Source organism: Tachysurus vachellii, chromosome 12, assembly GCF_030014155.1.
Source record: "Tachysurus vachellii isolate PV-2020 chromosome 12, HZAU_Pvac_v1, whole genome shotgun sequence".
NCBI lineage: Eukaryota > Metazoa > Chordata > Actinopteri > Siluriformes > Bagridae > Tachysurus > Tachysurus vachellii.
The window spans coordinates 16,337,694-16,360,242 of NC_083471.1; the positions used below are offsets into that span (position 1 = coordinate 16,337,694).

Sequence of the window (22,549 nt, forward strand, 5' to 3'; positions counted from 1 at the left end):
GTAATTTTGTTTCCGTGCGAAATCTTTAGAACAGAGGACTGCATTTCTAAGAATTCTTTTAATTTGCACTGAAAATGCAATTTCTGACATAATAATAATAAGAAGAAGAAGAAGAAGAAGAAGAAGAATTTTATTATTATTATTATTATTATTATTATTATTATTATTATTATTATTATTATTATTTGTAAATTTCTCATATAGATATGCAAATAAACCTTGGCAGTATTCTGATTATTGAAAGTCATATTGGATAGTCAAATCATATAGTATATACTATATTATATATATATATATATATATATATATATATACTATATATATATATATATATATATATATATATATATATATATATATATATTTTTTTTCTAATTCAATCAATACAAATTAACCTATCACATTATGCCATAATGTTGGTGTGTAATGTTGACCAATGACATGTATGATGGCATCAAAGTACAGACCAGAAGAGAAAATCAGTGATACAAAATGACCAAAGATATAATAGTGCAGGTCATAGCCTACATCAGTTGTTTAAAATGTAATTTTGATGTGAAGTGCCTTTCCAAATCCCTTTTTATTGACAGTTCAAAACAGCACATGTAGTTATGAATGAAAAAAAGTATAAGGTTTTTATTCATTCATCTTTAGGAAATTACTTTTGGTTTTGGAAATTATTATTTAGTGTTGGATCCGGAGCCTATCCCAGGAACCCTGACCACAAGGCTGGAGAAATAACCCTGGACAGGACAACAGCAATAGTCTGGTGTGTCTTTCATTAATTATTAAATGTCTAATTCTTGGCAAATTGTGTTATAACGACAATAAAACACTTTGCGACGCTGGTATTATCGGGCTGTGGGACACACAGACACACACACACATGAGGAACCACACAAACACTGTCTTTTATCTTAAACATAATTTTGTAGATATTTTGAAATATTTTATTAATATTGGGAATTTTAAAATTAACTTTCCCATCTATAAATACAATCATATTAACAGTGCTCTATGTAGCTTATCCATCAGCATATACATTTCATAATAACACATGATTTCATACTGTAAGTTTCACACTGCATTTGGTAATGCAACAAACAAAAAAAATGAGGAGATTCCTCCCCATCGAACCGGATATCCAGTGCAGAATTTAAACTCTAAGGCCAAAACAATCCAAAGCACTATAACTGGTCTGAGGAGAACTACCGGGGGTACATCTACTAAATCACGCAAGTCCACAGATTAGTCCAGAGTTGGAATACCTGATAAATACACTGAGGTGACATAAAGACTGGTTTGAATATTGCTCATTGTACATTACAGGCCAATATGCCACACCTGTATAAGTGTTCAGACTTCCCGGGGTGTCTTTGTTCTTGTCTGGAAGTCGATGGTAGAGTATCCTGAAGCTCTGACTGAACATTGAGGCAGTTTCCTTGAAGGTGACGAGGCAAGCCGACACGGTCTGGCTACAACATATGGCTCGGAACGGACGATCCGGTGGGTGTGATTGACTCGAGTGTCCTCAGCAGCATAGTAGATGTCCTTTAACGCTAAACCAGCACCTTAGAAAGGAAGAGCCTATGTGCAGCAGTGTTCGACTTTATAGGCTGCCTACTTTCTCTACACTACCTGCGTACAATTAAGGGAAACATTTGAATAATATTCTAACCATAAGAAAAGAACAGGAGCATTATACGGCCGATTATCTCTTAGAAGGTAGCAGTGGCACTGAAGAAATATTATTCACCTAGAAAGTACAAATTCAAGTGCAACTGAATGCTTATCATTACCATATAAGTGAGTATATAATAATATGTGTCCTCCAGTCAAGAAGGCTTTAAAAGTGTGAAAGTACACGACGAGGTCTGGGCAGAAGAGCTGTGCGTTTCGTTCTTGTCACTGTGTACCTCGCAAGCAAGTCCATGTTTTCTGAGGTGAAGGCAACGTGTTCTAGCTGTCCTCTATGAGCTTGGCCATGTTGTCCCTCATCTCTGTCAGCTCGAAGATCTTGCTGTCTAGGATCTCCAGCAGTGTTTTGAGGCTCTTGCGGAAGTTCTCCTGCTCTAGCTGGCTCGCCTCCAGACGCTGCTCCACGTCAGCTAACTGTTCCTCCAGATCCTTGTTCCTTGCATCTGTGGCCTAGATTGCAGGTTGACACAAAAGTGCTGTGAGACGTGATGAAAGATGCTAAGGCTTTTTAATAAGATGCGTTCCAGATAAAGACGTAACTGCATGTAAACAGAGATGTTTAACATAAGAAGCCTTTACAGTACCTCCAGTTTCTGTTCGAGCGTCTCTTTCTGTGACTGTAGTTGCTTGGCATTTTCCACTTCTTCTCTCAGACGTTCCATTTCCTAGCAGAAAAGCTTACATTATAGATCATGTAATGAAAAGTGCTACTGAAAGAATTATCATTTTAGCTTGTACCTCTTCTTTAGTCTTCAGTGTGGCCTCTAATTCCTCTATGGTTTTGTTGAGCTCTGTTTTCTGACATTTGATTGCATTTGCTTGACTACTTTGGCTCTCCAGTTCTGACACCTGCAAGCCCAAAGAAACATATGCCATTAATAAAATGTGTCAGGACCAGTGGTGTAGGTTTCAGAAAAGGTTATTTGTGACCAGAGCAAACAAAGTACTTCCAATGATGATTATTAATATTATTATTAGTCGTAGTAGATTTAGACAAGAAAATACAGCAAATCCAAACAGTATAAATGGTCAATAACAGTGTGTTATGAATAAATGGTCTACAGTATTGCAGCTCTTCTCTCATATTGAAGTGTTTCATTATTTCAGTTTTTATTACGTAAGAAATTCCATCAACTATTTGCTAAATAGCACTGATACTGATTTATTCATCTTACACTTCTGCCTTAGTGTAAATATTCTAAACACTCAGAGTGTAAGAGAGATAAAGCATCGTCATTGCTATATGTTGCTGATATGTTCTAGATAACCTTCTACATTGTTTATTACCCTTTTCAGTGTCAGACCTCACAGTTTTAGTTATTTTATTGGATAACTGATGCGGAAAGAATCAGATTTGTCACATAGCATAATTTCGCAAATTACGAACATGACCACCATTGTCTCTAACTCCCAGCAATCACCTGCACTCCTACACACTCCTCCTTTGTTTAATTATGTATATTTGTTTAGCACCCTTTAATAGCACCTTTGTTTCAGTTGAAGTATATGATCAGTTCTTGTACGTTTGTGACGTTACCGTGTCTAGCTATTGCCATTATGCCAATATAACTTAATACATAAGTTTTTGACTTTGTATGTAGCCTTTTTTTGACTCTGACCTTGCCTAGCTTATGTGAATAATGTTCTGACCTGTTTGACCCTACGCTTTGTCTGCTATTTTTGGATTATTCCTAATGTTTTGATCAGTTTCCTAATAATTTAACTATTCCTATTTTTGTTAGTTTACTGTGTTTTTTGTTAATAAACCTTCTGCACTTGCATCCAGCCTTTCCAAGGATCTGCCTCATGACAAGAACTGACCAAAGATGATGATGAATGGAGGTGAGTTGGTTTGAAATCTAGTAGGCTAGACAGTAGTCTAAATAAATTTGTCATGTTGGGTGCAATTCCTAATAAAATGAGTCACTTCTGTTTTATGTAACTGTATTATCCATTCTTGTGATGAAAATGTTTTTCTGATCCTCACCCTTTTATGAAGCCGCTCAGCCTCCTCCTGATAAGCAGCCAGCTGTTGTTTCCACTGCTTGACATTGGCAGTGGACTCCAGTAGCGCCGCTGTGAGTTTGGCATTGTTGCTCTTCAGCGCTGCCAATTCAGCTTCCCAGTGCTTCGTGGCAGTCGGACTGTCGTGACAATAAAAGAATAAAGATCATAAAAATACAGATCAATTATACGGCAAAGTATATCACGGGTCGTGTGATATGACAAAACGTGGAATGAAATTTGAAAACATTTCGCCCAGGCATGACATCACTGCTAATAGTTCATTGCTTATAATTCAGCAGCAACAAAAACCTAAAAGCAGGTGATGTTGTAAGTCATTAAAAAGGAACATTTTAAATGATAGATGATTAAAACATCTTTTAGGCTGTCTGCAAAAACAGAAGCAGGTGCATTAGCCAGAATCTCCAGAAGGACTGTGCCAGGTTCTCTGCTATGCTCTGAAAAACTTTCCAGCTGATTACCTTAGAAAACTGCACAACATTGTACCTAAGAGAACTGATGCAGTTTTTATGAGCAAGGGTGCTCATGCTAAATACTGATTCTGTGTTGGTGTTAATTCTCTTTATAGTTAGTACTTTATATGTCAAAAGCTTTCATTTGATGTCACCCCATTTTCTCCTCAATTTAATTACCTGCTATTTCCCATGTAGCTCATCCCTATCATACAACAGCTATGAAACTGTGAGGATGAAGGTCAACACCTGCTTCCTGTGAGACCTGTAATGTCAGGGCAACATTTTTCAAAACTGCGTCTCAGGGCAACACAACATGCTCGTAGGAAATCTACAATCTTTCACATACATGAGCTCACAGATGTCCATGATTTGTTAGCATCACTGTGATTGACAGGGAAGAGAAAGTATGCCATGCCTCCTATACTATCTCCTATCTTATCACCCAAATGAGGATGAGGTTTCCTTCTAAGCCTGGTTTCCGCTCAAGATTTCTAGTCATCTCCGGCTTGTTCATTAGGGATAGATGTTTCTATACTTATGTAAAGCTGATTTGAGACAATGTGAATTGTTAAAAGGGGCAGATTGGGGCAGATGGCTGTAGTTTGTTGGAACTCAAACTCTCTTGATCTCCTTCTATCTTCCGTCGATAGGCTAAAATTATTATTATGCAGGTCTACTTTGAGTTTCTGATCTATAATTGCTTCTAATGAAATATAAGGTTTCAACATAAGGACAGGTCCTGGTGGTATCAGCAATGTGCTAAAAATCATATGGTTTCATAAATGATAATAATAATAATAATTAAGTCAAATAAATGAATCAACATCGAATCATTTCTTGATGATAATTTTTAGTTGGTATTTTTTTCCTATTGGCATCATATCCTTGAAAACAAACAAATAAAAACAAAAAAAAATGGATGACTCAGTGGCATGGTTACTCTCATTGCAGTCAAGTACAAAAGGCAAAGAGAGGCTATTTAAGGCCACATGTAATTACAACCTTGTTCTGGGTAACTATAAGTGGTGTTCAATTTGAACTGTCTGTCAAAGTAGCTTTATCCACTGGAGTGCTTGGAAAGCATCGCATTTAAGGGAGAACTAGCCCTGGAGGAGTTATGCAGTAATACACCACTGTGCTGCCCTTTGCTTATTGTGCTTCTATAAACAACATGTAAAAATGAATATAACATCCCTGTAACCAGCCCATGGCTACCCCAACATGTTGACCACTGGGCATGACTGTTCTTGTTCTCAATGCCATAAAAGTGCTATTATTTAAGAAAATGCTCAGCAAATCTAATAACTACATTCACAAGATGTCAAATATTAGGACAGATTTATAGTATTATAAAGTCCCTAAATTAATCTTTTCACCCAGCATCACTATGTACTCTCAAGCTAAAATCTTCCACTCAGTGAAAGAGAACTATGAGCCATATTGAGATTGTGCCACCAACGCAGATTACAGCCCACAGAATTCCCGCTCTCACCCCTTCACTCTTTACAGAGTGGTTACTGAGTTGGTTCTCATCTTTCCCCAGCACATCTCCTCTCTCCTTCTCCCTCCCTCCTATACACCCACCCACCCACACGGCAGTGCGTAACACACGCCATGTCTAAGCACTCCAGCAAGTTCGATGCCTACACTGCAGGCCCACAAGGCCTGATTCTAATTCACTTTCATCTCTCACGACGCTGTGCCTGCAGTGCTGACGTCAGCGCCACCTTTCCCTCATGACTGCCATTCTGACTGACGGATCCTCAGCCCACATCCTGACACCTACTGAGGACATGACAAGGAGCCACACATGCTTATAAAGCTCCTCACACGAGCAAGTGAGGCAAGACGGGCCTCAACGAGACAATTGTGTGTATGTGTGTGTGTGTGTGAGCAAGAGATGGAGCAAGAGACAGAGAAAGAAGAAGAGAGCGAGAGAGAGAGCGAGAGAGAGAGCGAGAGAGAGAGAGAGAGAGAGAGAGAGAGAGAGAGAGAGAGAGAGAGAGAGAGAGAGAGAGAGAGAGAAAGAGAAAGAGAGAGAGAGAGAAAGAGAGAGAGAGAGAGAGAGAGAGAGAGAGAGAGAGAGAGTTATCCTTGCAGGGGAACTGGAGAAAGCCATTCACTTAAAGAAGATCTCGTTTGTGGTAAGTTGTATTCAAGTTTTAAAATATTCATTAGATTTTTACAAATTTCCTCCAGTCAAAAACTTTATTACCAGCACACTTAGATGATTTTTTTAGCCATTGCACACCTTAGCTATGAGCTGTTTTTTTATGTCTTTGCAATTTTTATCTTATTCTGTAGTATTGAATTCATCGTGGGCCATGTGACTTGGTGACTTTGGCAAGAAAATACGTTATATGATATGTAGTATTGAAAATGTATGATTTAAATCTTGATTTCTTGACATGACATTTCTTTTTCCCCAAATCTAGGCCACTGTGTGTATTTACTATGCGGCATTCACAAGTTTATTTAATCGAACACTAAAACTCCTGTTGACGGCTACATTGCTTTAAAGTATAAAAGCCTATGGTTATTGGTAAGTGGGAAGAGTGCTTTGTTGGTGCACCGATGTTCTCTGCCTTTTTGAACACTGAAATAAACTATGCAATATCTTAAATAAAACACTGTGCTTCATTTCTACACCTCCTGAATAAATCCTGAATGAAGAACTATTATATGCTGATAGAAACTAACCATGTTTAGCAATTCTACACAACCTGCTTTGCACTATTTTTAGTTGAACAATGTTTCTTTATCTACACACAAGATATGGCACTGATTTCACTAGCATTTGAAGTGACAATACGAAGCTCCAAATCGTTTCAATCTTTAACCTAAACTCTAAACATCATGCATTCAGACCTTTTTTTTCTCCAGCAATCTGACATAACAGGCCATCTGACTGACTCATGCGCTGCAGAAGTGACTGTGAGAAGAGTGAATTCACCACCCACACACTCCAAACACACACACATAATAACTACAAGTCCAGGATAATGTAGTCTAACAGCAGAGAGCTCGGTTTCTTTCTAGAATGATGAAACTGAGGTAAATTTGAGATTTATTTTTAATAAAAGATGTAATTAAAGTCCATACTTGTAATATAGTTAAGTGCACAATGTGTAGAGAGGATTTTACACAGAAAATGTGCACATTCATATACAGACTGCAGATGTTACTATAGACTTAAATGTCACATAAAACGTGTAAGAGAATTGTGCACAAGCGGCAGAGCTTTCCTAACATAGAGATGTTCGGTGATGCCTTTGTCTCAGTCAGTGACGTCTGGCTTACGTGATTAGTCTGACAGTTTTCTTAAACAATATCGACTTGAGCAAAGAGCATCTGGGATAAGAGCACTATACAAAGTAGAATAGGGAATGTAACAAGTTCTATAAATATAAATATAAATGTGAGTCCAGTGTCATCATCTGACAGTTTGATGTAACGACAAATTTTGGGATGTAAATATATAAAAAAAACACAATATGCCAAATATCAGAAACATAAATATGGGACTATTAATAAATTAATAAATTGTTGTATTCTTTTCTGATTTATTTACAGATTTCTTCAGAATTTCTTATCTCGAAGAATACATCACATTACATTTGACATCAAAGAAAAAAATAAAAGCACTATTTCATTATTCAGGTCACATTTCATGGTGGATTTATTTATGTATTTAGAGAGGTTGGTGTTTAAAGGCAGTGGTGTATACGTTACTGAAAATGCCTTCTCATTACTTAAGAAAAATCGTTGTAGAAAAAACTGGACACAGGCAAAGTTAATAATCCAAAGCAGCTATAAATACACAGAACCTTCTGAACCTCCCCAGCTTATTATTTGGTCCTTCATTTAGATTGCTTATCTCCAATTAGCACACATTAAATTTGATATATTATTAACTAGATTTACAAAAACATCAGAAACAAAGAAGGGTGCAATATATATATATATATATATATATATATATATATATATATATATATATATATATATATATATATATATGCAATATAAATACAGAAAATAAAACTCTTCTCAGAAATGTTTACAGAGATGCATAATCATTCGCAGATGAAAATAAGGAAGTGCATTCCAACAGTCACAAAGTCACAAGAAGTGTACAAAGAAGTGTGAAAGATAATCAAACATATTATCCCTCAGGAATATGAACCAAGATAAATAATTCAACAAAGACAAGCTTAAAGTCTCTTCAAATGGCTACAAAACATTAGAGGAATGCAATCCGTCTGCACCAGGAAAATATTTATGCATGTAGAGATGCTGTATTATGGAAAATCCAGAACCGTCAGAAATACAGCCCTGTGTGCTGTGTGTGTTTCAGCAAAATGTGCATGTCAGCAACTACACGGTGGCTTTTATCACAAGCAGCAGGAATAGGTTTATCAGAAAGAGAAGACCTGACATGTCTGAAACACGTCTCTGAAAAAAAAAAGATAAAAAATAATAATGTACTTAATAGTGAATAAATGATCCTCAATTGTATTGTGGACCACTGAGGCATTGCTGACTCAACTGTTTGACTCAAGAGGAACAGATGAAGAAAAACAGATGACGCATACTTGAAACTAATAAACAAGATCTACTTGGCATTGAGAAAGCATCATACTGTACTGCATCACAAACAGAGACTGTATTTTATTTTTCTCCTCTATGAAGGAGTCTACAAAATGCCGCATTATTCAACCGGCTAAAAAGTGTTCATTATTCGAACTTTATTACATCCCCAGAGACTTTCAAATCTGAAGGGAATCGTCTTAGAGTTCAAATGAAATTTTTCCCTCAAGGAATCAAGCTGATCTAAATGTGCTGCTGTGTTAAAAGACCCTGAGTCTTATATATAGATATTTAAGAGACATCACCAGTGCAGATACAGTAGCATAAATTTAGGGCTACTTCACATTGGTGTATTTTTATTCCAAGAAGGTCACTTTTTTGGTTGAATTATAATCTAAGATTATATAACTACATTCAGCTCTTTTAGATAACAGTATTGGGTTGTTGAGTTGATTAAATGAAAGCATGAGTGCTAATTGCTTTAAAAGTGCTTCTTTCAGTGCACATACACACACACACACACACACACACACACAAACAAAACAATTCAAAAAATTTAGCTACCTGTGCGCTAGGGTTGGGGTGGTTGGGGACAGATCTGATTGGAGCTCAGAATTTGGCGATGCATCAGACAAGGTGACATCATCTCCTGTGCCGTTGACTCGACAGAGGTCAGCAGAGACGGGAGGAGTCAGAGGCGAGTGAATATCAGCAGGCGATTCCTGTAAGGAACAACAACCACAAAATCCATTAGTTTAAATACTATGATTTCTGTTCTGCTCATCAGCCAAAACAAACACAATGACTTTCAATTCAATCTGCTGTAAGAATTAATGAGAACCTTTTTATACTACAGGCACAAGATGACAATCATAACTGCAGTCAAAATACTGCTATACACCCAAACTGCTAAAATGTACTCATTTCATGGAGTAATATGAAGAAACCCTTGTATTTGTCTGCCGGAACTCAGAGGATATTTGTGTCTACTGATAACACGCAAATCCTCAGCTGTGAATTAACAAAGCCACATCAATTACTTATTACGACTCTCCCATCGACAACTAACAATACATCATTTACAGTAAGGAGCCTCAGGCTTTGGTGCTGATAAGAATAGCAACATTAATCAAGTGCTTTTTTTTTTCTTTTAGATTTTAACTAAACAGCATGATAAAACTGTTCATTAATCCAACTTGCCCAAGGCCAAAGCCCCAGGGAATTGTTTTAGATTTAAGTAAATTTGACTCTCAAAGGAATCATGCTGAATAATACATGTTGTAATGAAGTGTGATAAAAGACCTAGACCGGCCGAGATCTTTACAATGACAACATCCGTACCTGAGATGGAGAGCTCGCCAGCTCCATCTTCTCTAGAGACTTCTCCTTGGCTAAGCGGGCTGCTTCCTTATACTCCGCAAACTTGTCGGCAAACTGAGAAGATATTTGAGGTCAGATTTGTACATGTAAAAGCAACTGAGTGGAGCATTGAATACTCTTATTAGAAACCAGCAGAAATAACAGTGTGAGTTGAGAATGATGAGGAAAAACATAAAGCCGTTTTCTACTTTAAGTAGTAAGGCCTATATCTACTAATCAGCCCAACTGTATTTTGGATATTAGCATGACTTTGTTTTGGTGAGTAAATCCTTTGCTGACTGTTTTCCACTGAACAATGCAGCAAAGCTTGTGTTTCTTAGTGAAGCCTGCTGTCCTGTCACAAATGAAACGCATCAAACGCAACGTTATATTTCACATTTCTTTGCTGTTCATTGTGTTTGCTTTTCAATCTAGCACAGAATCATCTCTGTAGCTAATCAGAAAGAGAACGCAAACTAGGGTATGAAAGTACAGCTTGGTTACTATAGTGACAAGCTTGCTTTGTATTCACATACACAGTATAACTGCTGTGTTAAATACGTTGTAAGGATTAGACGTATCAACAATGCCTTCCTTATGTATTGCTGGCCCTGGCAATACCTTTAAAATAAATAAATAAATATATGAAAGACATGAAAGAGGGTCCCCAGCATAAATCATGCATGTGCTTACAATTCATTAAACATGTATAAGGAACTTTAGCACCTAAAAGGTTTTGGAATCACAATCACATCATACTGCATTATAGAACAGAGTTAGCAATGGTTTATATGATACACACAAACACCCAAACACACATGCACACACAGGAACACAGGGAAATATCCCCTGGCCATCCCAAGCCAAAACACACCCATTCACACACTTATTTTCATGAATTTAAATATTACCAGCTTGTTTTTGGAAGGTGAGAGGAAACCAGAGAACCCAGAGAAAACCCAAAGGGACATGGGGAAAACATGTACACAGACAGAGCTGTGAGGCGGCATTAGTTTATGTATCAAATTTGTCTTACTGACATTATGGAGCCATACAAACTCCCAAACAGTGCAGTAATGATCTGGATATGTTACCTTCTATTACATCTCCAGTCATTTTAGCACGTCTGGTGAGCAGTTAGGTGTGTATTCTGAGTCACTCACAGCCCATGAGCAGGGTGTGAATGTGTAATATCAGGAACACGACAGTCGTTGTAAATGTTGTTTTTGGATACAAACACTCTCAATACTCTATGAAAACCCATCCATTAGCTAACCTTTCTATCTGAGTACATGGCTGCCAAAACAGTCATAAGACGCAGGGGCATGACATCACATTCCCAAAACTTATAATATGATGGAGGGGCAATCACTGGTGTGTTAAGCTTTTGCCTAATTATATATGAATTTTGGAGTGTAAACAATCGTGTGTAATTTAACATTGCAAATAACAAATATTGTTGCATGATTACCAGGCCTGCCAAATTGTTTGATGAAAGGAAGGCATGCTAAAAAAAACAAAACTTTATAAAAGTTTATATTGTACTTTATTGCTTTACTCTAATTAGGAGTCTTCCTGTGTATATTTGCATGCATGTTTTAAAATTGGCCACCCCACTAGTGTAAATGGTTATTAAAACAGCTGTAATTAGTGCTTTAGTAAATATGGCCCTTAGTTTGGACATAGAAATAGAGAAAGGCTAGACATGTATTTAAAAAAGTCATTTTAAAATAATGTACCACTCATTTATTTTCAAGAACATTCTTGAAAAAAGTGACTAAGATGTAACAATAAGCCTGTGTAGGATTTGGACCAATAAACTGTAACTGTAACTGGTCAAGTGGACATTAGAGATGAATCATGCCTATTTAATGCAAGTAAAAGACTAAGTGAGAAAAAGAGATCATAAAAGAATTGTGTGCATGTGTGGATGAGGGTGTGAAGGTATGATGTCTCTCTTGCATAAGCCTGATAGTGAAGCCTTGCTGCTTTTCCACCCCCAATGTGTGACAGTACTTAATCATAATGTGGAGGAAAGAGAGAGAGAGAGAGAGAGAGAGAGAGACTGAGTGAGACAAACCAAGAGAGAAAAATTCTGAAAGAGAGAGAGAGAGAAAGGGGAGAGGAAAGGACCACGCAGAAGAAGCCTCCCACGCACTGATGACTGTACAGCTGCTCATTAGGGCACAGTGTGTAGGTGTTCCCCAGCACCACGATGCACAGAAAGAGACTGAACGAGCCATTGCAGTGCAGAATTCCACCCACCTTAGAAAGATGATGCTCTGAGGAGAACCCCAACCCATACACCGTGTTGGCACGGCTATCTGCCCACTGCCCAAACTTCTGCGACGTCTTCGTGAAGCTCATGTTTGGGGTGATGGTGCTGTTTATTATAGCCTGTGGGCGAATACAAAGAAAAGCGTTATTCTTCACAACCCACAAAGAACAAGCAAATATGAGATTAACAGAAGGGGAAATGAGCCTTTAGTGAGGGGTCAGGGAGTTTTCTTCAAAAGATGTTTGCTTTCCTCAAAGCCTCACCTTTGTCTCTGTGAGCAAACAGCAGATATAACAGAATAGAGCTTACATGTGGTGCATGGCTCGTCATGGAAATTTCATAACGATAATTCGTGTCTACGTCTCCCACAGAATGTGAGAAAGAGGCTCTATTGCAAATATTGCTATTGCAAGAGCATCATTTGATGTTGATTTAATTTGAATTGACTGATCATCAATAGAATGTAAAGGAGTCCATAGAGTGTGGTCATATACTCTTAAGGAATTGCTGTGCATGTATTGATCTGGAAACAGAACACCTTCCTATGTAACACAGAGCTCCTCTTGTAAAAGCCACAGTGAAGAATACAATGCACTCCCTGGAATACTGTTCACTAAACACACAAAGCATCTCACAATAATAAATCCTGAGTCTGGTTTGCACAAACATTATAAAACCGGGTGACGAACGATAACAGAAATAGCCAGCTATAAACACTTAATAGCTTCTGCTAAATCTTAAGCCGTTGCTGACTTTCTAAGACATTGAAATGTGAGCGATGACCAGCATTGCTGCAAGTGAATGTGTTTGTGTGGGTGTAAATCTGAAAGGCGCTCCGATCGTGCACAGACAGCGAAGACAGAAAGAGAGAGAGAGAGAGAGAGAGAGAGAGAGAGAGAGAGAGAAGCAAACAGCAAAGAGATAAAATGATAGTAAAATGCAATAGCTATAGAGTTAATGATATGCAAAATTATACTAAAGTCTCAATTAACAGTACATGCTGAGCATTAAGATTTTCTGTAGTCAAGCTTCCCAGGTAACCTGATCAGAAACAGAGAAGCGCCACGATGTTTATGCATGTGTGCAGTATGAAAGGCTTCAGATTTCCATACTCCCACACACATATCTGAGAACATGGTAGTCAGAGATAGATTCCATACAACTGCGTTACATGATTTCATAGATGATAACTGACAGTGGGCTTCTTCAGCTTTTGCTTGTGTAACAAATGTTATACAATCCTAGCAATAGGAAGTGGGAGCTTTCTCTTCTCCATCCCCAGTTCTCCTCTCTCACATGGGAGAGTTTTCTCACATGGAGGAGTAATGACTCCTACTGACTTTCTCTTCTAATGCCTTAAAGCTTAAAGCCATACTTGTTTCTCTGTACATAGAAAAGAAAACCTTTAATCTCTGCTCACATATAACGGACCTATAAGTCCAGTCTTTTGAATGTCATTAAAAATTGTTTTAGGATATCTGACTATAATATGCAAATTCAGTGATCTTAAGATGTGGCAGACCAGTGAAAGTCAGATCAGTGAAAGTCATACTAAAGCTGTTCTTATAGGAAGAATCCACCTTGAACAACATGTATATTACTCTTCAGAATTTACATATAATCGTCACATCCAAGATTTATTTTGTTAACGTTTTTACTTAGACATGTTAGTCTGTATTTCTTTTTCCTACATTACCTTGTTGATGTTTCATACTTCACCCACAATGCAGTTGGACTGCCTGCTGATAGTGACCCTAGTGGGGTAGTACAACCGCATTGCATTCTGGGACTTTAAGCTTCTTGCCTCTACTACTTCTACCATGGATTTATCATTAATTAAAATGAAATTGAACGTTGTGGTAATTCATGATGGGTGAGAAAAGAAGTTTGCATCTTTTTTTAATAGCTAACAGCAAAATGTAAGTGTTATCCCTTAAAATTTGTTCTTCTTTTAAATACCTGAGCTAACTGCGCTAGCAATGTTCACCTGTACACAGGAAACACTCACAGGAAAAATAAAACGTCTCACAGGAAAAATAAGCATAAAAATACATACAAAATAAAGATATTTAACATGTTCCATGGTGGAGTTTTCTTTAAGCAGTTATTTCTCATTCTGTTTCTCAACACTGGAGCAACACACTACACAGCAATTCTGGTTAATTATCCTGTCAAAAAGATAAATTTGCAACAACAAAAAATGCTTGAGTATTTATTTAAGGTTTGTTCTTATCTATAGATGTATGACACATACAGACTCATGAGCACATTTATAAACCAGCACTAATATTCTCGGTGACAAGCAGTACTGTCAAACATATAACTGAATGAGATCAGAATTTATGTTGACAGCTCATCAACTCTCAATTTACTGCTGACGGCCAAAACTAATGTTAGCTAATCAATCAAGCAAACGCTAGCCAATCTAAATCAAAGCGTTCTAACCAAAGCAACACAGTTTCCCAACCAATCACTCAAACACTGATCTGAACATTGAGACAAGGTGTAAACCAATAAAGGAAGTATGTCTGAGTTTGGAGATTGACAGTTTGAGCCTTTTAATGTCCATACTTGGTGCTCCTGGAGCTGAATCTTAAACATCTTGGATTTGCTGACATGCTGTGTAATCAGTCTTGTAGAGTGTTTTTGTGCTTTACTGAGCCTTGTTTCCTGTTCTTGTCAAAAAGTGGCTACTTTAACAAAATTGTTACTTCAGACGCCACAAAATAATATAAGAAGAAAATCATATATCGTAATATATAATAATAATAATAATAATAATAATAATAATAATAATAATAATAATATAAACGTAATAATAGTAGTTGTCTGTCAGTTTTCTGTACTGTTTATCCACAAGCACCCACGCATACTCCAGTCTATTTGAAATGCCAATCAGCCCAAAACACATGTCTTTGGACAGGGAGAGGAAACTGCAGACTCTGTGCACACATTGGGTGGAGGCAGGAATCTATTCCCAACCGCAGAATGGCAAGGCAAACATCCTAACAAAAAAGCCACAGTGCCCCCTAATATTTGCTTGATAAAATTAATATTTTAAGTGGGTAGATCTTAAAAAAAATAAAACACATGTAGTGGACCAATGCCCTCCTGACACTGTACAATAGAGTAGTTCAAGGCTTAATAGCGTTCACTAGTGGAGCTTCTATCGGTTCTGCTGGAATTTACAGAGGTCAGGGTGGAATACATAAATTGTGAGTCAGATGAGAAGACAGGCATATTACAGCTTAGACATCAGGCAAGGTGTTAAATAAACCAATGGATTAGTGGACTGTCCTGTTAATGCGCCACCGGCCATAACTGAACTGTCCTCTCCCCCAGTGTGGCCTTAAGACCATGCTCTTATTACGTCTGACCTCATTTCATTGCCTTAGTCTCACCTTGCTTCTCATAAAGGCATCACATATAAAATATATTTACTGCAATACTTCAAATGCAGTACAAGAGCAACATCCAGAGGAACTTTTACAACCTAAACTGTTGTATAAAGAGCAGCTAAAGCCCTCACTGCCAAAATTGAGTTTGCTCAAATCCATTTTGATGACATTTGCACAAAATGATCCAGTGGTTATTGTTTTGTTGTGGTATTAGCTGCTGCTATGGATATACTGTACAGGCGATAGGCTCTGCCGAGCAGTTAAAACCACTTCAGTATGCTGGGAACGCTTCACACGTTATTTCTGTCTCTGAAGCTCTGGAGCTGCGGTACAGAGAACTCTTATACACAAATACACACACACAGTGGTGTATGAGCTATTTTAACCAGTCTAAGCTAGGATACTAGGATTGAGTTGCTTGAATTGCCAGTGGCCTGAATTGCAATGTTTTATCGCACCTAAGAGGTTTATGTTAACAGCCATGTAGTGCATGAGAAAATGTATGCATTTTTTCACACAGTGATGAATATGGATGTCTTACATTGCAGTAATGTCTCAGATTCTGCTCACTGCTCACTGAAAGTAGGGAGTGTGTTTCCAATACTAATCATGGTCGCTGCCCTTAAGGGCTTGTGATGCAGGATTGGTGCACCAAAATAGGCTCCATATAAAATCAATCTAGTGACTATTGTATCACTGCTTTAGAGCTGCATGTTAAAAATCAAACACAGAATTGAAAGAGTGAACTGTTCAAGCATGTGAATAAATAAATAGTTGCAGAGACTTTGCTTTTTTTTTTTTTTTTGTTGCATAAACTACACTGGGTGCGGTGTTCCAATGTATGCTCCTCTGCATAGAAAGGAAAGGTATCATAATGATACTTCATACATGCCGTATTACTGCTTAAATATAGACCTTGTTGACTGTCAAAACTTAAAAAGACAATACTGACAAATAATGATTATGGAAAAGTTAAAATATAAGCGCAAGACCAACACCAAAGACATCAATCTGTTCCAGATACGACTAAACAGAAATGCAAAGCAGAGGTTATTTTACCTTTGACCCATCCAGGCTGATGATTCTGTACACATTCCTGGTGCTGTCATAGAAGTAGGAGACGGTGACGGCATGCTTGCTGGTGGGCATCCAGTTCTTCTTAGTATTGGGGTCGATCTGGAAGACATGCGCCCGTGTGCTGTAGATAGGCTGCTCCCTGAAGGGAACAAAGAAGAAATGGTGAACTTCTTTGTGTCGCAGCACCGTGGTCTGGCCAAAACCACTGGGTGAACTTGCACGACCCGGTAGTCGGAGGACCATCTGTCTGGCCTCCATCTTTCTTTCAGCAGGAACCAGAGAAACGCAGGTAGTCCCTCCCACCAAGCTAGATACATCAGTGTCCTGTTTTACGGAGCATTAGAGAAGCAGATACAAGTTGCTTAGCTGTGATGGAAATGCGGCTGTTTGGCAGGGGTGGCCTGGGGGAGAGTGTGAGTTGGGGACTAAATATAGTATGGAAGAAGGTAATCTGTCACGGTCCCATGATCTACACTGTTACTCCTGTGCTAGCTAGTGTTTGCTCTAACACAAGACTGGCTACAGTCAGTAACATTTTAGCCAAAGATATATTTTGTGTAACCCATGAGAGTAAACAATTCCCTATTTGTATTAATATCTCAAAAGAAAATCATGTTCTGTATTAAGGTTATTGATAGAAATACACTTCAATGAAAAAACAGTACTGTACCATAATTACTGTTGTTATTATATAGCATCCGTTTGTAGTGGTATGTTTCCTCTACCTATTAGGACCTATTCCAACTTCTAGAGCTATTCTTTGCACACACACACACACACACACACACACACACACACACATATATATATATGCACACATATATATATATACACAATATATATAGTACGTGCTGTATTCGCAAACATCACTTTCTATTTTTTTTGCTATGGATAATTCTACTTGGATACCCTAAAGATTTGCCCTCACTTAAGTCACAAGAACTTAAGGCTTACCCTTGCTTTAGGTGGATAATCTGACCTGTATACTATGTACTTAATAACTGCTGCTGGAATCATGAAGACCCTTGTGCTCATCCCAGGACTAATCACAATAAATTCAACAGCTTTTTAACTGGTTGACCTTATAGTATAGTATACAATAATGGTAAAGAGTCATATGAAATCCAAAAGAGGATGGTTCCCCTCAAATTTTCTTCCTCATATCATCGCAGGAGGTTTTGCTGGCCACCAATCTGATTTGCTCTTTCGGGATTTAAATCTACATCTGGATTTTTGTAAATCTGATTTGTGTCTACAACATGGTTGTCCAAAGGGCCAGTATGGTTGTACAAATGACACAGCTTATCAGTTGTAGAAAGACCAAGACCATCTAATAAAATATGGGCTTGCGTGAACTTACTGAACGCTCGCTTTCACAAAACCTGAAGACACACTGGTCCATGTTGAATGATATTCAGTCTGGAGGCTTAAAATGTGGTAATTGTTTGTTGTTTGACTAAATATTTATCCTAGGACTCTAATTCACAATATGGTTTAGATTCTACTTTCCAGCATAGTACTGATCCCATTTTGAGTCTGATTCATTTCAAGGTTTCTCCTCAAGTCAGCTCAGGATGTTTTTCCTCACTATAACCTCTGGTTTGCTCATGAAAGATCTCAAGCCAAGTCAAGTCAAGTCAAGAAGCTTTTATTGTCATTTCAACCACATATAGCTGTTGCAGTACACAGTGAAATGAGACAATGTTTCTCCAGGACTGTGGTGCTACACAAAACAAAGATAGAGCTAAGGACTTGCAACAGTGCATCTGTGCATCCTGATGCAAACAGTGCAAGACAACAGACAACATTACAGTGCAAGACAAAAAGACAGTGCAAAGAAAAATTACAAGACATTACACAAAAGACAATACGCAAAAGACAATACAGGTCCTCAACCTCAACTATATTGCATGTGAAATACTGGAATTGTAACGTACTGTGCAAAACAGCAATTGACTGAACTGTGAAAGACAGCATCTGCAAAGAGCAAAAAACAGTGTGCAAAACAGCATGTGAAAAGTTTGATATGGTGGTGCTGTGTACATGGATGTATACTGAAAGAGTGTGTATTTGGTGTAGGTCAGTGCAGTCCACGCAGTTAAGTGTGTGTGTGTGTGTATGAGTGTGTGTGTGTCAGTGTGTGTGTGTGTTGTGCCCTGTACAGTTCAGCTTAGTTATTGAGGAGTCTGATCATTTTGTTACAAGTGTTATACAAATAAATCAGATTTGAGTACTCTAGTAAAATTTGCCCTATTCCACTTAATCATTACAACAGACTCAACAAACCATTAGTCCAGCAGGCCTCAGATCTGCATTAAGATCAGCTTCTATAACCATCCAATTGTTTTCCTAGATCATCATCAGACTGGACTTACATGTGACCTAATTCCTGAGAGAACACCTTCCCCAAGAAAGACTAACCATTTATAGTATTCATTTCTACATACAGTACCACCATAATCACACCATACAAAGACAAACAAAGCTAAATTGGAATCATGTACAGAAATGTATATGAAAGAGTGAAAAAAGTCATAGCTGGGAGTGTTGAAAGGAAAGAAGAGAACAAAAAGGAAATAAAGGGTGCAGTTTGAACATTAAGCTTACGCTGCACTCAGGGGCTGAAAAATATTTGAACAACATCAAAGGCCGGTTTGCATAATTACCATTAAAATTCAGCAGCAATCACAGTGAAAATACTAGCTGTGGAAAAAGAATAGTTTAGCTTTAGGCATTCAATATTCAATATTGTATTGGTTTTTATGGACTATGAATGATATGTATATGTTTATTCAACATTGGATATTTTTAGTATATCTGTTTCATCTGCCTCTACATCGAAACCCAGCGCTCTATTCAACAAAACTTCTTACACCTTATGTCACAATATCAGAGTAGTTACATGAACTGTATGTTGTGTGGGAGGCTTATGGCAAGCATACCTAGTCTAACTACCTTCATGGTCTAGTTTTGTTTTTCATTGTGAAGCACCTGAGCAAATTAATTAGTGTTGTGATTTTGTGCAGACACTAATGGAGTCATGTTGACATCTAAATTCCTAGTCTCACTGCAGTCATTGGTGTGAGAGGTGAAACACTAATCTGCATTCACCTCAGGAGGAGTGATAGTAGTAACTCTGGTGCGATAAAGAGCATTTCACACTACTTGCTTCCTATAACCAGCCAGCACCCAAGGATAAAAGTGTTCACCCTTGTCTAATAGCACACACATATATTTCAAACTGCTTTGTACTCTAAGCGAACAGTCAGGAATTAATCCTTCTTTAGTAGCCAAAGTGACATAACTATCTCGCATATGGTTGGGTTTCAGATTGGTTTCAAATGATGAAAAGGTTCTAAACAAATTTACAGAGTAGAGGAAATTGGATGATTGGCAAATATTTTCCAGGCATGTAGCACATATTTAATCTGTGTTGTGGAGAAGAACCGAAAGAGCATAACTTTGCCTAGTTTTACTCCATACAGCATGCCAACTCCCCAATCCTCCAGTAAAATATTTGACATCGAATTGTGCAAACAACTAGGATTACCTAATTTAATACTTGGATAGGACTTAAAAGACTTAAAATTGTAATAGAGTTTTAAGATTGAATTCCAGGGTTCTTATATGGGTTTGAGAACTACAATTATTCATGTATTCAACTATTAACGATCAGTATCATAGGAACACTGAGCACACCATGAACTGGACCCAATTTAGCATAGCTAATTAACTTATTGAGAGGTGGGAAGAAACCAGAAAACCCAGAGAAAATCAACATGGAGATATGAGGAAAACATTTGAGATTATACAGTACACAGACTTTAACCTGAGCTCAGGATTAAACTGGGGACCATGTTGTGAGGAGGCAACGCTACCCGCTGCACCCCTGCGCTGCCTCAGAAGTACAATTATCACAACTGAATTAAGTAATAAGGGCAGTGCAGTTTTGAACATATTGCTGCTTATAAAGGGAGAGTGGATTTCCATGAAATCAATGATCAAGTAATACTGAGGTAAATCCACAGCAAATAAACTGAATCTTTTGAAAGGGAGAACACACTTAGCAAGGAATCTATTCTTTTATGATATACACTTTAGCCAATAAAATGTCTCAGTAGTGGCCATAGTTATAATCGCTGGTGTACTAATGTATAACCAATTAATTGAATATAACCCATTCAAGAGCTTTAAAATGCCAAGCTAAAAACCTCCATTTCCCAACCAACAACCAATGCCAGATGACATACGTTGCATTATCTAATTGGTTTGCCCTTCTTTTACCAAGAAAAGAGCAGACAGCCAATTATGTGCATGGAGAATGTGTTTAAAGCCAATCCTCTCTATCTCAAATCTATAGCCATCCATAAAGATAAAAAGCTGAGCTGTTCTCTGTACGTTTTACAGTCGAATCACTGCCAGCGTTGGAACTGCAAACTGGTTTGCTTACATGCAGGAACCAAAAATACACAGGTTACATATTACAAACCCTAGCCAGTACAATGTAGTAGCCATGTATAGATGATATTGACATTCCATTAATTGTTTTCTGTAATAGAGATTTGCAGATAAAGGCTACACAGTGTAGGATTGCTGTATACCGTTACAGTGAGATTAATGGTGTGCAGAGAAGAGAAAGTTGGTGCTTTATGTCTGTATAGAAAAGCAGGTTGGTCAATCCAATGACACAAGTAGCTAATTATGTTGAATTAAAAAAAGGAGTTGACCAAAGACACACAAATAGAATTTTTATTTCAGATGATTAGAGGTTTCATTTCTCTTTTACTATGCTGCCATCTGCTCCTTAAGTTCCAGGCATCTATGGGTGGAGATCATTAAACCAAGGCATTTCTGTCAAATCAAGATTTCCTGTTTTATCAACACAGGATATTAGTGACAACAAAAAGCCCTTTTAGGTTAAACCCATTTGCAGTTATTAACTTACCCCATGTCGGATTTTTTATCTTCTTTCGCGCCGAATGATCCTGAGACAAAATGCAGATTTAAACCGATTTCTCCTCCCGTTTCGTCTGAGTGGCCTTCTGGTGTCGATATTAAATGAACCGTGTCCGTAATGTGTCCATCAGTGCCGGAGCCGTGGCTCCTCCGCGCGCGCTGCCATTCCGCACGGCGGCATTTTCACACGCACACACACACACACACACACACACACTCTCTCACACGCGCGCGTACACACACACGCACACACACTCACACGCGCGCGTACACACACACACACTCTCTCTCTCTCACACACGCGCGCACGCATGCAGCGGTGCTGGCCGACGCTGTGTGGGTTGTGAGTCAGTTAAATCCCACAGTGGATTCACCCACTGAGCCCCTGCCTACCTACCAGAGCAAGAGGGATACGAATGGTCTCGTTTATATCATGATTTCTCCACGCAGAGCGGAGCAGAGACTGAATAGGCGGTGTGTAGGGCACAAAAGCCCACCAGCTCCAGAGCGCTATCACCAGGAGCTGAATGAATGGAGACGTCGCTGAGGATGAAGAGAAAGAGGAATCTGCTGCCAATCGCTAAGCAGAATTCGAGCTGCAGACAACCTTTAATATAAGCATTATTTCTTACAAAGAGCAACAACAACGCCATCAATCATAATAATAATAATAATGATAATAATAATAATAATAATAATAATAATAATAATAA

The 22,549-nt window shown here is 38.1% G+C and overlaps 1 protein-coding gene across 2 annotated transcripts; it reads right to left on the bottom strand.

Annotated features, from left to right (window-relative positions):
• Nucleotides 1–916: 916 nt before the first annotated feature.
• On the bottom strand, nt 917–22,288 carry homer1b (homer scaffold protein 1b). 2 transcript variants are annotated; one of them, XM_060884194.1, is made up of 9 exons: nt 21,826–22,288; nt 16,863–17,019; nt 12,393–12,524; nt 10,110–10,202; nt 9,333–9,490; nt 3,686–3,842; nt 2,437–2,547; nt 2,283–2,363; nt 917–2,148 (listed from the first exon to the last, which is right to left on the bottom strand). In XM_060884194.1, the coding sequence occupies exons 1-9, from the start codon at nt 21,828–21,830 to the stop codon at nt 1,960–1,962; spliced, it is 1,083 nt and encodes a 360-aa protein (XP_060740177.1). In that variant the 5' UTR covers nt 21,831–22,288; the 3' UTR covers nt 917–1,959. The 2 variants fall into 2 exon arrangements, with proteins under 2 accessions (XP_060740177.1, XP_060740176.1); XM_060884193.1 differs by lacking the exon at nt 21,826–22,288 and having other exon boundaries at nt 16,863–17,264.
• Nucleotides 22,289–22,549: the final 261 nt, after the last annotated feature.